Raw genomic sequence first — 17,215 nt, 5'->3', positions numbered from 1 at the left:
GGTTGACTGCTTTGGCTGGTCTCCTTGTTTTTTGGCCAAGCTTAAACCAGTTACTTTCATCTTAAACCAACTAAGACTAGACTACCATCTTAGGCTGGTTTTAGTTTTTTTTTTTTTTTTTTTTTTTGAATCAGGTGGCTTTAGCTGATTTTAGCAGTGTTTTTTTCATTCATGTTAGTAAATCTGTCTGTTTTTCTGTCTGTTGAAAATTCTAGCTTTGAAAACTTTTACACTAAAACTTGAAATTAATTTCAAACTTAAAACCTTCAAACTTAAAGCTGTTAAACGTTCTTCACGCTTTCTTAACCCAACTTAAAGTTTGTCTACAAACTTTACTCATCTAGTTGGGCTTTACTAATGTTATATATCACTTATATCTGCCCATCTTTTCTCCTATCAAATTAATCCATCTTTGTTTTTCTTACAATCTTAGATGAAACAGCAAACATTGATGGATGTGGAATATGGTATCATGCTAGAAAGACAATTATGGGTCTTTGAGGATGAGGTTTACCCTGTATTATGTACAGCTCCTTTAAAAGAAGTTGTTTATATAAACCAACAAACCAGCATTAATATATTTATCTCTCACAGGAAAATGCTGTCTCTTCCACAGCCTCAGCTTCCTGCTGGATTAGTGCTGGGTGTGGAAAGATCATGATGTCTTTAAAGAAGCTCATTTTGTTGTACATGGACATGTTCAAATCGTCCAAATATGATCTATTTGGGTTAGCACTTGCAAGGTGAGTGACTAATCATACTGGGAAAAGACTGGAATTTATTAAAAATGAGGTTAATATGTCACCTCTAGTAATGATGTAACCACTTTCCCAGGTTCCATGATGATCCAGGTTTCAACACTTCCGAATGCATTTTTAAGAGAATATTACAAGTTAAATAAAATTGTGCCTCATACCACAAAAAATCATTTCAAGTCTTTTGACAGTTGTTGGCTTACAATGAGTGTCTGGAGCAAGCATACAACAGATGCTGTCAACAGAGCTGAACTTTTATTTAACCTGGAAAATTATTTTAATGTTAACCATTTTTTATGATTAGTTTCAAAGTAAAGTAGATTGAAGGTTCACGTTTTCTCAGCATTCACCTACGACCTCCAAAATCATGTTTGAATCTACAACTTCCTCCTGACGGCTATGGAATATTTTCTGACAAATATGGCAGAAATTTTCCCCACTTCTCTCCCTGGAAATCTGAGCTGTGCCTTTACTGGAAGCTCAGTTCGGGCGTTTAGAGTAGAGTCTAATCTGGGCCTGGCTGTGAGCCATTTCATTCCCCTCTGACACAAACCTGTGTGTATGTGTGTGTGTGTGTGTGTGTGTGTGTGTGTGTGTGTGTGTGTGTGTGTATGTGTGTGTGTGTGTGTGTGTGTGTGTGGTAGGGAGTGGTGTATGCATACAGGACTCGCCCATACCTGAGTGAGTGAAGTGTAAGAGACTGAACAAGAGATGAACACTATGCACAATAATACTAGACGGAACTAGAAAACGGTTTTGAAAATAAAAATGTCACTCATTTTCTTAATAGAATAATGTTTTAAACTTGATACAAACTAGATGAAAAACATTGCACATTTAATCCCTCTTTTTTAACATTTTAATGCCTGTGTAGAAAATGAACGGCAAAATATTTTAAACCCAAGGTCGCTGAAAAAAATCGGTCGTCATTTTTGCGCTCCGTTGGACGATAGAGGGTCGTTTTTGGTGGCTTCCCATCTGTGGGTCAGTGTTTGTGTACTGAAGCTTTCTGGAACAGCAGTAGGAGTGTAAACTTCATTAGTTTTGTGCTGAGAATGCAGAGAATGCAGTATTTCTGACAGGTGGCAGTGTAGCTCATATCTGTCTGTTATTTTTCAATTAAAATCTGACGCACGAACCACACTAACAAAAAACAAATGTCTCTTCTCATTACCTCCTACATCAACACCTCGCTTTTTAACTCATTCTGTACAGCTCTCATCTATGTCTTTTTCTGTCTTTACAAAACTCTTTCCTGTTTTTTGAGTGTATCCACCTCTCTTTCTTTCTCTGAAACTTCCTCCCACTCTTTCACCTTGCACTCAAGGTTTCCTCTAGCACTCAGACTAAACAGCCCTTACTGAGGTGCGTGTCTGTCTGAGTGTGTGCTGAGAGCAAGCGCTGCTTCTTTTCTGCAGCTGCTGAGACTTGCTAATTGGTGACTATCACAAAGATATGCAATCAAGCTGTCTATCTGCTGTATTTCACATCATAAATTATCGTAGTAATCTTACTCCAAGTGGCTTTCGCTGCATGGTCAGTGATATGGGAGCAGAGTCCAATGTTGCCAGATATGTGCCGAAAACCAAGCAACCTAGTCTGACAAAAAAAAGCCCTTAAAATAAACGACTTGCTTCACAAAAACAAGCTTACTCCCGTTGTTTGTGATTCAATGGATGTGTGGTTTATGATTTAAGGGGAATTGCTTGACCTTTATTGATCTGATTTATTTTAGTATAAACCTAAAGCAATCAAAGACGCGACTTATAAACCCAAAATGGAAACTCATGTATGTTCATATTTACAAGAGGCTTTTATTAAAAACAAGCCAAAAATTGCTTGTTTTTAGTGGACATGGCAACACGGACAAGCCCCTCACACGTGCTATACGTGTAGTGACAGGCAGATGGCGCCAATGCAACTTACAGTAAACCAAATGAGTGAGGAAATATATATATCATATATATATTATTTTAAGGAAGTGAGATATTAGACGCATATTAGACGCTTTTATGTGGAATTTATGTAATGACAAGGATTTTGTTCGAAAGCACTTGAAAATCTATCCAGAATTTACTCGATTCATAGATGCCTACGTGTGAAACAGCCACATGCTAAAAAAAAAAAAAAAAAAAAAAACTTCTCCTATTGATGCAAAAAATACAAAAGTACTGAAAATATACTATCCCTTATTCCGTAATATACGAATATAAAACGACACTTTTAACTCGTTTCCTCTGAATCTGTGTGTCTATGGAAACGCGAAGTCGTCTTGGAAATCCTCGATCAGTGGGGTTGTGGGGTACCGGACTGACCGCGGCTCACATGTCCAGCGCGCGCTAGGATCGACCCGGTATTTTCCTACGCGCGCGCTTGCGCACCCACACACCTGTACGTGGTGATGGACACAAACACTTACACATGTGATCACGCCCTCATTACCTAGCACTCTTTCCGTTTTCCACGCAACCTTGCAGATGACCGAGAAGCCCCAAAAAGGCGTCAGCGCTGCCGTCATGTGATGCGGATGATATTCAAACTTGGATTACGCACATACTGTAGACCGCTATGCTTCTGCACGTAGCTACAACCCAGCATTACGCAGCGGGTATTACTTAGTATGGTTTATTCATATAAACGTATATACATTAAATATTTATTACATTTTAAAATAGAATACATTGTATAAAGAGTATGCCCTATTTCAATCTAGCATTTTACAAAAAAGGCCAGGCATTTTTTTATTTAAAAAAAAAAAAATCAGTGGTGGTCTCTGACTTTTGGACACAACTGATGGTCCACTATACATTGTCTAGCTTTGTAGCCTATACAGCTACTCACCAAAAAAAAAAAAAAAAAAAAAAAAAAAAAGGAATAGAATGAAACCATCTTGAATTTGACTTGAAATGTATTTTTTAGAACACGAGCAGAGCTGGTCATTTATATTGCGTAGCCATGGACAACAGTCCTTACTCAAAACTATCTGACCAATGAATGCCGGGACTGACCAATCAAAATGCAAACTTGCAGTAAGAGTAACTAAATGCTAGCCATAATACCACTTTTATATCAAGCACCTAAACATAACTGATTCCAGAGAATCTCTTTCTTTCAGTTATTATTTGAGTGAAATCTGCGCATCGACTCAACGCTGCAGAGAAGTCCACGCTGACACCACTATGGCCACGCCCATTTCCGTGACTCGTCTAGTGGCGTGAGTTTCATTCGCTGAACTGACCGACAGCTGAAGCTGTTCGTTAAAACCGGGGAACGGCGGCGTCCGTGATCATTCATAACGGCAAGAGGGAGAACTTAAGAAACAAGACGACAAATAAAACAGGAAGCGGAATTAAAGCTACCTTCATTCGTAGGGACTCCAAGTGCGCTTGGATTTTGCATTCTCTTCTCAGCGCCTTTGTGTTCTTTCTGGTGTCACACTAATAATAGCCATACAGTGTCGGCAATCCTCAGATCTGTATCAGAGAGTGAGTTTCTGATCCATTCTGCGTCCCATTCCCAATGAGCGCAGCGCACTTGGAAACGTGCGGCAGGCTAAGCATGGGATTACTTTTGTGATGTGGATTGTAATAGCCTTGGAAGAAAAATTTGATTTACTTCTCAACAATGTGAGAGGACCTGCGTCCTGGATTCTCATATTTCTGGATATTCTGAAAATAATCGGCAACAGCTGAGAGACGCTATAACGCACTTTCCGTGGATCTCAATCTCTTGGACTCTCTCAGGTGTCTTCATGCGTGTTTTGGGACCAACATGGGATCCTTGTTGCCCCTGTAGGTCGGACCCCTTGTGAAGAAGCCTTTACTCATGTCTAACTTGCTTTCTGAGACCTTTACCAATGCGTTTGCTAAAGTCCGCCTATCATCGGATAGGGTTTTAAAAAGATTTTTTCGCCTTATAAATTCAATCATGAACTTTGCCGTTCGCGTGCTCCAGTTATTTCTTGTGACGCTTCTGTATTTTTCAGCTGTCAAGGTAAGTTTTATATGCTTGTGCATGAATAGTGAACGAACCCCATGTATTGGATGAATTCTAACTAATGTTATTTCGAATGCAATGCGTCTGCGCCACTATATTGGACGTGCTTGTGTGTCCCCTTGCGAGGTCACTGATCATGTATTGCCAAGCTATACAAAATCACTTGAACAAGCAAATCGGACCACCCCACAGTGAGCCATTTAACTCTGTAGACAGGATACAACTGGGGGAATTCAACTGTATTCACAACCAAAATCCATTCAACTGTTTGGAAGTTTGTTGTCTGTTTTGTTGAAGGCCCTGTCATAATCACCTTAGTGATATTATTACACTTTAAAGGCGCAGCTACAGTGACCGGGTACCAACAACATATCCAGCTTCTGGAGATCACAATGTTGAGATATCAGTCATTTAAGTTATGATTTGTGCCAGCTTTCAGAGAATTCTAACCAAACAGATGTGTTCTTGATGAAATTTGAAACTTTATATTCAAGGACATGCATACATTCAAATAAAAGTGTTCATCAGGCACTTTGATGAGAAGTTTGCATTTACTGCAATTGAATAATGTGATTGTCAGCTATTCACAAACAAAAATGATCTAAAACCAAATTAAATCCAAGAAAAAGAAAAAGAGCCGGTCTGTTAAAGTGAGTAAAAGGCTCAGACAGGAGAGAAAAAAAACCTTCATTGAGAAATGCACATGGTCTCTCCATGGAGCTTTTGCAAAATCTCAGAAAGTGAAATGCTTATAGGTCTCTAATATAGAGTCCAAGTCAAGTTTAGACTTGAGACTAGACTTCAAGGCCTTAAGTCTTTTTTATTAACAGTTTTCTGTATTCTACAGGTTAGTGTTAGGAACCATGTTGCAAATCAATTCATTTAATATATTTAAAAGAAATTCTCAGAAAGCCCCATTTGTCTTTCATGTTGTTTTCATGATTGACATCTTTTCATCTGTTATCTTTAGTCTCTCATTAGAAGTCAAAGTCATGTTTCAAGTGAACTGCTTGCATGTCCGGTTTTTTGAAACTAAACCTGAGTTAACTTGAGTCTGAGTTTCAGACTTGAGTTGTTGATAGCTTTACTTGAGCTACATTATATTTTAAAAATGAAATGTTTAACTATTATACCCAAGCCAAAAAAAAGAGTAAATCTTTGTGATGGCTAACATTATTAAGTTTTATGTTGAACTATGACTTTAAAATGAAATTAGGTAATTTGTTGCATCATCCTTAACCTGTGGTAATGCGGCGGTTAATAACTAGTCAAACTCGTTGGGACTCATTTGATTAACAATTGGCAATGAATATGTACAACTGAAGAATGTTTAACCATAAATATCTTCTCTTTTTTTTGTCTATTTTTTACCACAGAGTGCCTACATACCCTCGGAGGAAGGCAGAAGCACATATGAGGGTGAGTTTCTTCTGGGGCTGGCACACTGAGTATAGCGCCCTCTAGTGGACGGGTGGAGAAAACCACTGCTGTTCCTTTCATTGAAATGTCTCTGCATAGTTTCCGATAAATTTGTAGTATTTATTAGAATCTCACAAGCCAGTGTGGTTTGCAATACTTCTCAACACGCAAACCTCCAAGGGATACTTTGGAGTAAGCATACATTGCCAAGTCTCTCATTGCTTAATCTAAACCCAGAGAACCAGACAACATTTGATTAAAATGAACTCTTTTTCTTCCTCGTGCCAAAAAACAGACGCGCAACCGTACAGAACATACACACAGGTTACTTTAACGTGTTTTGAGGTGTTGCTTTTTTAGGCAGGCAGAGTGCAACACAAGGAATGTACATGGTTCATATGGACACCCATCTCAGTCTCAAATTCTTAGAAGGGCTACCAGATTTCCAAACAGTGTTGGCCTTGAAGAAGAGTAAAGTCCATCTCGCTCCCAGTGGTGCTACTTGGCCTGCATTTTTGGCAAAAAAGACAATTTATTTCCCCTTTTTCTTTGAACTTGCAGTGGTGCCATTCATGGAAGTGTATAACAGGTCTCTCTGCCGTCCTCGGGAAGTGCTGGTGGAAATTCAACAGGAATACCCTGATGACACCGAGCACATCTTCATACCGTCCTGTGTGGTTCTCACCCGCTGTGCTGGGTGCTGCAATGATGAGATGATGGAATGCACCCCTACCGTCACATACAACATTACCTTGGAGGTCAGAGACCCCTAACTTCCAGACTGTTTCTCCCTTTTTCTCTCTATTTTAGTTCTTCCGCTATCCGTCTGAATCTTGTTAAGTCTGCTTTTTGGAAACCCTACACTCCTCTACTTTGTCTCCCACACTCCAAGCCAACAGGGCTTCTCCTGAATAAGAGTAGCCAATTTTTAGGTAGTACTGAATGCAGCTTGCCTGTTTGTCTGTTTTAATGTGTTGTTGCTTTTTTTTCTTCTGTAGATTAAAAGAGTGAAACCGCTCCGTCATCAGGGTGACTTTTTCATGAGTTTTGTAGAACACAGTGAATGCCAGTGCCGGTAAGAGGCCTCATGTTAACACGCATACATACAAAGAGACCTTTTTTATATCTTATTATACCATAATTACCACAGACAAACCCTGTTCTTACCCCATTCCATTTTTAGAATTTCTTTTCTTCATTTTTATTTAGAAATAAGTGTTACTCTTGAACAAAATTAGACTTTTTACTGAAAGTAAGATTGTCCCCAAAGAAAAACCTTTGGGGATAATTTTATAAACTTTCTTTTGTCTTTTATTTTCTGCTCTATAATTGTATTTCTAGCTGTATTAATATAACTGAGGGGTGCAGGTGGACATTAATCTGCTTCTGTATTCTTTTATATGTGTGCAGGTCTAATTATAAGTGTGCTTGTGTGCACACAAACAAACATGTTAACTCCCGCTTTTTTGTTGCTCTTTCAGGGAGAAAAAAGATATTCTGGAGAAAAAAGAAAAGTAAGTGTCGTTGTTCTAGTGTGGTGATGTTGTATGTGTGTGCACGCTTCAGCTCTCGCTCTATTTTGTCATTTCTCTCTCCATCATTCATGCATTCATTATCATTTCCTAATCTCTTTATCTCAGTCACCCTTATCTGCAGTTAGGTGTATTCCTTCCTGTTTTCTGTTTCTTTCTGATCCTTTCATCTCATCTCCATGCTTTTCATGTTACATAAAGCCATAAAATCTGATCGTGAGAGAACAGTGGAGCTCTTTATTGTTGTTGAAGCAAGCGAACAGGTGATTTAGATCTCGAAAATCATTAGTGGCACAATTGTCAAACTAAAACTACGCAAAAACTAGGACTGGGCGATATGTATTGAAGGTATACATGATGTTTTTTGTTGGCAATACAACTCATTTTGTATTCCCAAGTTTAAGTTCCAAATCTTTTCAAAGATATTTTCAATGAAACAGTTCAGCTCTGGTTTGGAAATTTGTTTAGCACTCTGGAAATGCAATAAATGCATTCAGTGCTTTAATATATATAATCCTTATTATATATTTATATTTTATAATCCTTTACTCTGTGAAAAATAGTGTGAAAACATAAAACATGTTTATTTTAAAGTACATATTTACTATTTTTTGCATCTACAATAGCTATTTAGTTGAAAGGTTTTCTCTGATTGAAAAAAGCATTTTATGAAAGTCTTTATAGAGCAAATATATGGAAGCTTTGTCACGCCACTGAAAAAAAGGTAATTGCGAATTTTTATCTTACAATTCGGACTTTTTTCTCGCAACTTGAACTTTTTCATAAACTAATATATTATATATCAGACATTTCATATCTCATAATTCAGACTTTTCTTTTCAGAACTGTGAGTTTAGTTCTGAGAAGAAAAGTCTGAATTATGAAATACGAAATGTCTGAATTGCGCGATACAATCTTGCAATTGTGAAAAGTCACGCTTGTTTCTGCCATGAAATAAAAACAGTAATTCACTTTAGATCTTATTGTTCTGACTTACAGTTCTGGTCATAATAACTATTATTATAATATTATAAATTATATACAGATATACATATATTTTTCTATATTGCCCAGCCCTAGCAAAGGACCAGAACTACTGCTTTTGTTAATGCAGCCATCCCAGGTTAAAAAAGTACACTTCCATAATGTACATAAAGTGCTCTATTTTTGTGCACTAATTATACTAAAAATGATACTTTAGTACTACTTAAGATAAACCACTTGTAGTACACTTGATCCCATCTTTAATACACTAGTACACTCAAGTGTCCTACAATTGGTGACTAAAAACTTTTTTTAAATACGGAGATGGTATGTTAAAAGCACATTTTAGTTCATATTTATGGTGTCCCAAAATAGCACAGTTGAGAACACTTAGTTGATCTTAAGAAGCACTAAAGAATCATTTTTAGTATATTAAATACAAAAGTAAAGAGTGAAAATAGAGCACTTTAAATACATTATGGAAGTGTACTTTTTTTTTAACCTGGGGTCTACAGATGAACTGAGATACTCTCTGACCCTTACACCACTATCTGATCTCACTTCCTGTTTGATGTCTTCATGTCATTGCACGTTGGCTTCTTAGGTATAAATTCAGTCCCTCAGGTATGTAAAGAGCCGTGTGAACAGGTGTGCGGGTTTCGCCCTATAGTTCAATGCCCTCGCCCCACATTCATCTCTAAGCTCTGCTTTATGATTACTGAGGTAAGAGAGGGATTTGTCATTTCTGAAGTGTCTTTACATCCGGCAATAAGACAGCATTTTGTGCGTTTGTTTACGAGGCCGTTTCCACTCCTCAGAGATACGGCAGCGGTCAGTCAACCTCCTCTCTGATGACGCCCTCTCGCCAGAGAATGCGGGCTGAAGTGTTTGAAAGTTTAGTTGACGCTATTACAGAGGGTGTTGATCTTGTAGCTGATGTGTTACGGGTCAGAGGTTATCTCTACGAGGTTAAAAAGTTGAAATGCTTTCTGCTTCTGGTAAACAAGTGGCCCTTTGGCACAGAGGCTGTTCCTCAGCGTGTTCAAAGACAACTGCCTCATAACATGATTGAATCTGACCTCGGAAAACAGTGAATGTAATCATTGGTACATTTGTCAACAGTACAGACCTGATTTTCAGTTTAAAGAGCTCCAACATCGTAACGGTTGTAAGAGACGCCTAAATTAGTAAATGTTTTTAGTCTCAATTGCATCTATATTGGACATCTATTATCAATCCATTTATTTTCATCACGCATTGAAAAACCCATATTGGTTAGTCGCTAATGGAAATAACCATATACAGCTCGCGACACATCAGTTTGTTCTGTGATTGTGAGATAGGGGAAAGTTCCCATTCTTGCTGCCTGACATGGATCCTTGGCTATCTGAAAGATAAATGGATGCGTATGTCGCCAATACTGCGTGTTAATTTGCTGATTGATGATTATAATGAAACGGCTTTTGACGGTTTCCATACGAAGTCTCGGTTACACTTTAATTTAAGATGTCTTTGTTACAGTGTAATTATACATTTAAGTACTGAGTAATATATGGTTAGGGTTAGGATTAGGGTTTGGCTTAGGGTTACTTGCATGTAATTATGCATCATGTATTGTTATTACAATAGTAAGTACGTGTAACAAGCACACCTTAAATAAAGTGTTACCGAAGTCTCTAATATGCGAGAGTTAAAACTCGCTGGATAGTGGATGTTGAGCTTTGGCTCAAATTGAATCAGTTTGTCTCTGTTTTGGAATCCTGCAAACATCGCTGAAGCTTTTGCAGATTTAATGCCTTGTTTATTTATTGAAACGTCTTCGTGTGAGAGAATTTGAAGAATTGGCGAATTTCCTCAGAGTCTGGCTGGCTTTTCATTTCTAATTCACGTCTCACGGAGTTTGCTGTGGTGTCAGGCACTTATACAAGAATAAGAAGAGATATTTTTGCTGATGTGTCCATCTGGATCATTTTAGCACTGCGTTCACTGCAGTCTGACTGTGTTGGATGATCTTTTGCAACCACTCCGATTCAGTTTTTGTTTTTCGATGTTCTTTGTTTGTCATGTTCCCTTTCCAGAAAACCCCGGAAGGGCAAAGGCCAAAAGCGAAAGAGAAAGAAAAACCGTGAAAAAAAGCGGGATTTGTACGTCACCTCTGCGTTCGCCTCCTCTCACCTGCACCTGAGTGTGGCACTCTTGGTTGTCAAATTAATTTGGGAGGAGATTTTATGCCTCCTTTAATCAGTACATTCCTGTCGGACGTTGTTAATTGCCATTAATCCATCAGCTCCTCCGCCATTTAATTAAAACTGACCATCCCACAAAACCACATGCCCGATCTCTGCTTTCTTAGAGCTTGACTCACTAATGCTAATGCACATGCTAAAACCATCAGCATTAACAAGTTTGGCCAAATTGTTTTTTGTAAAAACGGTGCAAACAAGTAGAGCGCAACCACTCGCTCTTTCAGTCAGAATTATTTTCCCATTCATCTCTACTTAATCGGTAAAGATTTCTAAGCTTACAACCAAACAAATCACAGCACTAAAAATTTTGATTCGAACAACGCAAGTATTTGCAAAAAAGTAGAAAATGAACTATTCATCCCATGCAGCGCTGTGAATGATGCAATCCAAACAATAGCCACAATACATTAACAAGTCTGACAAGTCATTGAATACAAGTGTAACATAAATTATACAGAGACGATTCATCTTATATGAGATGTTTATCGCAGAATAATCAAATATATACATTGATTGCGGGTATAGGAACTCCTTGGATTTCATCATTAGCAGTGCTTTATGCAAATAGTCTATCAGGGGTCTCAGAAGCAACCTTTGAAAGGAGACTTGTTCTCATTTCCAAGGTTGGTTTTCAGAGAATCTTGCTCGTGAGTAGTGCTGCACTTCAGGGGAATTCAGAAATGAAAAAGCACCATTGCTTAACAGCTCTCTGAGCTCATAGGTCTGAGAAAATGAATGGGATTTCTATTTCTGGAACCCTACAGTTGCGCTCTATAGGTTGTGCCACAGGACCTAATAAATCAAGCTCTATGATTGGAGGAGGTGGGCAGTTGAGGAGGTAGCCGACATACAAACTCACCCGATCCACCCAGCATGCCTCAGTCGATAGTACTAATCATTACAATATTTGTGTTGGAATCACAGACTTGTTTGTGCTGCTTCCTGTTTTTGTTCTCATAATTGTATTAGGACTTACCGTCATTCTCACATCGGTTGTGTCCTCTCTGAAATATGAGAAGGATTGTGTGAGATGTTTTTTTAATTCATTGCTGTGAGTTTGGTCTTGTCATGCTGCGTGAGCTCTGCCGCACAGCATTACAAAAGTCAAACAGCCTGTTTACTTTGGTGCTTCTCCCAGCAATTGGGAAATAAAATGTGTTTCATTGAGAATGAAAGGGCGAAGAAATGCATACATGAGACAATCTGCTCCTGTGGGACTGATGCTTTTGAGGTCAATATTTTCCTGAGGGCTGGGGTTTGGATTTACATATAAAAATTTTAATTAGATTTGAGGCTTGTTTAGACAAAGAGCATGAAAGTAACTATTCACAATGAATTTTTGACATTCTCTGAGAAGATTTGGATTTCACATTTGGATGCAAAATCTTACTGTGGCCAGTGCACTGAATTAATGCTAAAAACATCATTGAGATGCTTATGTGGGTTTAAATCTGACACAATCCTCTTTCTCTCAATGAAAATGGCTCAAATAAAAACGTTCAGACTTTGTATAAATAGGTCTTTACACAGTTGTAATTTAAAGTCAGGGTTAAAAGTAGAATTTAGACTGTGGCTTTGATAAGCCTGTCCTCAGACAAATATTGGCTTCAGATAAGGTCAGTTGGCTAAAATATGTGTGAATCTTCCTCTTGGAGTCCAGCGTTTTGTACTGTACATGTGTCCTGATGATCCTGATCCAACACTTCAATAAGCAATAAACAGAAACACTGGATTTTCATGCACTGCTCTCTCTCTCTGACTTTTATTCCAATGTGCTTTCTGAAACAGATTATTGTTGTTGTCATTATTTTCTTGCATCAACTGAGCTTGCAGGTGCATGGCCACATCCTGCCTAACTTCAGCTATTTACACTCTACAAATTCCCCTCGGACCCTCAGAAGGGGCAAAACCATTGTACCAGACGAGGGTGGCTCAAAAAACGTACTGCTTGACTTACCGAGTGCCTGTGTGTGTATGTGTGTGTGTATGTTTGAGTGAAAGTGTTTAATAATATTTGCAATGACTATGTGTCAGCTGTAATCTCCCCCAATCCTTTTCCTTTTCTCTCATTCTGTCTCTTTTCAGTAGTCAGTGTGAGCCTTGCTGTTCTAGGTGCTCTGAAAGGAGAAGAAAGTTGTTTGTTCAAGACCCCGAGACTTGTCAGTGCTCCTGTAAAAACTCTGAAGCCAACTGCAGGTCTAGACAACTAGAACTCAACGAAAGGACCTGCAGGTGTGTTTGGGAATCTACACTTTCTTGTGAACCTACACATGTTAGTGCAAGACTGGCCTTCCTGTTTTTGTATTGTCATGTATATCCCTTGACAAAAGATGGTTACTCTTTCGTTTAAAGCAATAATTCAATCAGAATTCTCCTCATTATTTACCTACCTAACCTATATGACATTCTTAGAGAAGTTTGGTAGAATGTTCATGCTGCACTTTTCCATACAAACAGCTGCCGCTTCTTTAAATGTCAACTTTGTTTTATTTCTCCTAAATTTAGTTGGAAAAGAGTGGAAAGATAACATTTCATGAGAAACTGAGTTGTTTAAATCTGACTACAGTTTAAGACATTGATGCATCTCTTCCGAAGTTAAAAAAAAGATAACCTTTTAGACAGGTTAAACCTTCCTGTCTAGAGTAAATAACTGAGATGTTCATGTATGATTTTTTCACTTACTTTCACAGATGTGACCAACCAAGGAGGTGAACCCAGCCGAACTTGACAATGGACTCTGACATGAAGGAATATTTCACAATAATTCACAGCACTTTGAACTTTCAGCTTTGAACTTTGCTCTCATTATTCCGTCCCGGAGATACTGAGCGAATGAAGTGAATGGGTTCGGGGGAGGTGGGGGGTTAACAGTCAATGAAATGTTCTCTCTGTATATGTTCATGATTTTCATGTGTGTGCGTGAAGCGAAGCAAGAGACTGAAAGCACAGGATTTAAATTGCTGCTAAATGGTCTTCGGAAAAGACCTGCGTAAACGTTTCTGATCTCGGTTGGCACGCGTAAAGTCGAACTCGAAATCACTCAATGAGACACATCACTGGATTTGGGTCTACTGTGCAGTTTTTCATGTGAATCTAAAGCGCAAACGAAAAGTTTGGAGGACTGCATTGATGCGTCGGCGTCCAGTACACGCTGTGGAATCATTCCTCCCAGTACGTGAACACTGAGAACAATGCGTGTGTTTTTAGAGACGGACAAATGATTGGAGTTTTGACGGAAGGCTGAACTGATTCTGTCGTTGGAATGTCACGCCGTGGAAACCCGCTGGCCGCTGTAGTAAATGTTTGCTCTGACCTTGACGAGGCAAACACAAGAGGATTTTGGTCACATTCACTCCTTAAAGGGATATTCATTCTTTGACATGTTTGGAAACCACTTTGTGTAGATTGTGTGATTAGATTCCATGCTTCCACACTACTGGGGATTTAAGATGACGATTTCGTGATAGGTTTTTCGTTGTCGTTCAGCTAGTCTTGGAATTTTAGTCCAAATCTATTCCCCTAAGCAATTCAGTAATTTATAATTTTTTAGAATATTTTCAGTATTCTATCTCTTTGTATTTAATTTGACCTATTTATGTGCAGTGTTATCTTAAGATGGATCTTCTCACCCTTTATTGTCTGCAAACCTCCATGGCTGTCTTTAGGCAAAAAAGCTTTTCATCCTGTTTTATTTTCTGTAGATGAACAGAGAAACATTCCTAATACTGATCAGTGAGCTGTGTTGCCAACTGCCTTGACTTTGCCGCCTTGCTGCAGATGTGTGTGTGCTGTGTGATCTCTAACAAACAAACCGTGTAAATGTGATTTCGTGTGTGTATGTTTGTGTGTGCGTGCATGTGTGAGTACGAAACAGTCTTGATGTCAGTGTGACATACGTATTGAATAACAAATATAGCAGCCAAATGTAAATATAGGCCAAACCCACGTCGCCATTTACTTCTGCTATAATAAGATCTAACAAGCTGAAACAGTATGCTCAGATGTGGTCTGACTTGATTGGAGTTTTACATTATTTATTTACTCTATGTAAATATGTTGAATATTAACATCTTTGTGTGTGTGTGTCTGTGTAATGTAGTACAGCATATTTATTTTCAAATTATATGGCCTTTTTTCTATAAAATTTTGTTTGAAAATCTTGATGTGTTACGATTTCATGAAAACACCTTGCATAGCTGTTTATCCGGTTAGTATTTATTAACTGCAATATAGAATTCAGTGTTTAAGTTCCTTTTGGAGTTACCAGCCAACTATTTATTACAGATTTCAAAAGTAACTCATGAATCTAGAAGCATGGCCATTCAGGAGCATATTTGACCTTATTTCTCGTAGTCCAGTCACACTGAACCTAATGAAAATTATCAGCATCTGTCCTTTCAGTTCAAACTGGTCGCAAAAACATGGATGCATGATGCTTCTGCATGTCCCTATTGTCTCCATACATACTGTAGAGTATTGCATTGGCCACATCCCATTTCTCAATTTCTTCTTCTTCCTGTTGTTGTTTCAATGACATTGTTCAAAGTCACTGGCTCGGAGTTCATTCTGAGCTGCAGGTGTTTCTCAAGGTTCCTTTACATTCAGATGACACTATATTTGATGGAAAACCATTCACACTGAAATTTAATGAGTGTATTTGAGAAACAAGTTCATTCCATTTTGGCAGGAACAGAATTGCTTGTGTTCCCATAATAACTGCTACATTTCACAACAACTTTGTATATTACACTTATGTCAATAAATGCATACCACTGTTAGACCTGAAAACAATATTCATTATTTTATTAGTTGTTTTAGATGTTGCCTAGAGCTGCATCACTTACAGATTCCACTTTAAAACGATATTTTTATCCAGAATGTGGCCTACACATGGTTCAGTTCAGTCTTGCAGAACATTATGTAGGAATGTTTTGGCTTATTAAACTCTATAAAACATACAAATGTTCAACTCACCATTACCATTACAGAAATTTTCCATCCATCTTGCTAAACCTGAGCCGGCAGGTCCATGTGATCATCAGAACGGCAGTCATTAGTAGATCAGTGTTAATGAGGCTTAGGTTTAAGAGTGGTTTGTGGAACAGTTTGCAGTGTTTGTTTTGAAACAGCTGATTTTAGCCTGAGCAGCGCTCTGCTCATACTAGATTAGCCGATATGTTTGACATAATATAACCACGTGAAGCACTTAAGAGCAGCAGCTTTACACTACCTATGAAATATAAGATAATCCTCTTGCCACCCTCCCCCCACCTGCACCGGCCCCTCAGCCGCTTAAATACCCCAAGAATGTTATAAGTGACTTAAACTGTGATTAAAGGAGGAATTTTGGGGTGGCAGGTTCACGTCTCCCCGCGTAAACCGTCATTTTAGTTGGATCTACCAGTGAACTTTACCCCTTCAGTTTAACTTGGAGTTAAATGGCATGAACTGGGAGGTTGCAAGTTTAAATCCCAGATTTTCATCCAATCAGAGAGAAGGAGGTTCATTTTCAGTAGGGGTTACCATGTCCCCATGACTTGTTACTGATATAATGAACTGGATATTGCACTTATTAGTCATGTTATTTGGTAACACTTCACAATAAGGTTTCATTTGTTAATATTGGTTAATTACATTAGTTAACATAAAAATAAGAATGGATAGTACTTCTACAGCATTTATTAATGAATTTCATATACATTTTTAAATCAGAAGTATCAGTTACACGTTATTTTAAGATTCAATTATTGCTATTAACTAACTACAAACAAGACTTTTGCCTCAGTAAACTCCTAATAACTGCTTGTAAATAGTAAGGTAGTAATGTTAACAGAACCTTCGTTTGAGGTTATCTGGTCTTTAATTTCCTCTAAACATAATTATTTATGGAGCACTTGATCACACTTTATTTTAAAATCCAATTCTCACTATTAACAAACCATTAACTACGACTTTTGTGTCAATAAACTCCTAATTATTTTTAATTTTGGGGGTTTAATTAGAATCAGATTACTTGCTGAGAATTGCCAATGTAGAATTAATTTTTGCCTTAAATTTCTGTTCAGCCGTTTTGTGCTGTTTCTGACATCACATGGCTCAAACAGTCAAAGAGACATTTTTCACATTTTGTGAGGAATAAATGCCCTTAAACTGTCCTTCTCAAGGTGATTCAACTCTTTTTCAGGAAAATTCTGTGCAGTTTCGACTAAATTATGTGTAGTGTGTCTAGTATTGCTAGCTAACTGTTGGTGCTCTGCCCCCCCCCCACACTTATTTTGCAACC

At 38.1% G+C, this 17,215-nt stretch overlaps 1 protein-coding gene across 4 annotated transcripts; it reads left to right on the top strand.

Moving 5' to 3' along the window:
- Positions 1-3,873: 3,873 nt before the first annotated feature.
- LOC109079204 (vascular endothelial growth factor A-A-like) lies at positions 3,874-15,720 on the top strand. 4 transcript variants are annotated; one of them, XM_019094380.2, is made up of 8 exons: positions 3,874-4,748; positions 6,128-6,170; positions 6,732-6,928; positions 7,169-7,245; positions 7,652-7,684; positions 10,765-10,830; positions 13,021-13,164; positions 13,623-15,720. In XM_019094380.2, the coding sequence occupies exons 1-8, from the start codon at positions 4,581-4,583 to the stop codon at positions 13,642-13,644; spliced, it is 750 nt and encodes a 249-aa protein (XP_018949925.1). In that variant the 5' UTR covers positions 3,874-4,580; the 3' UTR covers positions 13,645-15,720. The 4 variants fall into 4 exon arrangements, with proteins under 4 accessions (XP_018949925.1, XP_018949924.1, XP_018949927.1 ...); XM_019094379.2 differs by having other exon boundaries at positions 13,018-13,164; XM_019094382.2 differs by lacking the exon at positions 10,765-10,830 and having other exon boundaries at positions 3,883-4,748.
- The last annotated feature ends 1,495 nt before the right edge of the window (positions 15,721-17,215 follow it).

The sequence above is a fragment of the Cyprinus carpio genome, chromosome B4 (assembly GCF_018340385.1).
Source record: "Cyprinus carpio isolate SPL01 chromosome B4, ASM1834038v1, whole genome shotgun sequence".
In the NCBI taxonomy this organism is placed as follows: Eukaryota; Metazoa; Chordata; class Actinopteri; order Cypriniformes; family Cyprinidae; genus Cyprinus; species Cyprinus carpio.
Note: the sequence above shows the minus strand (reverse complement) of the source record. Positions and strands in the feature narration are given on the sequence as shown.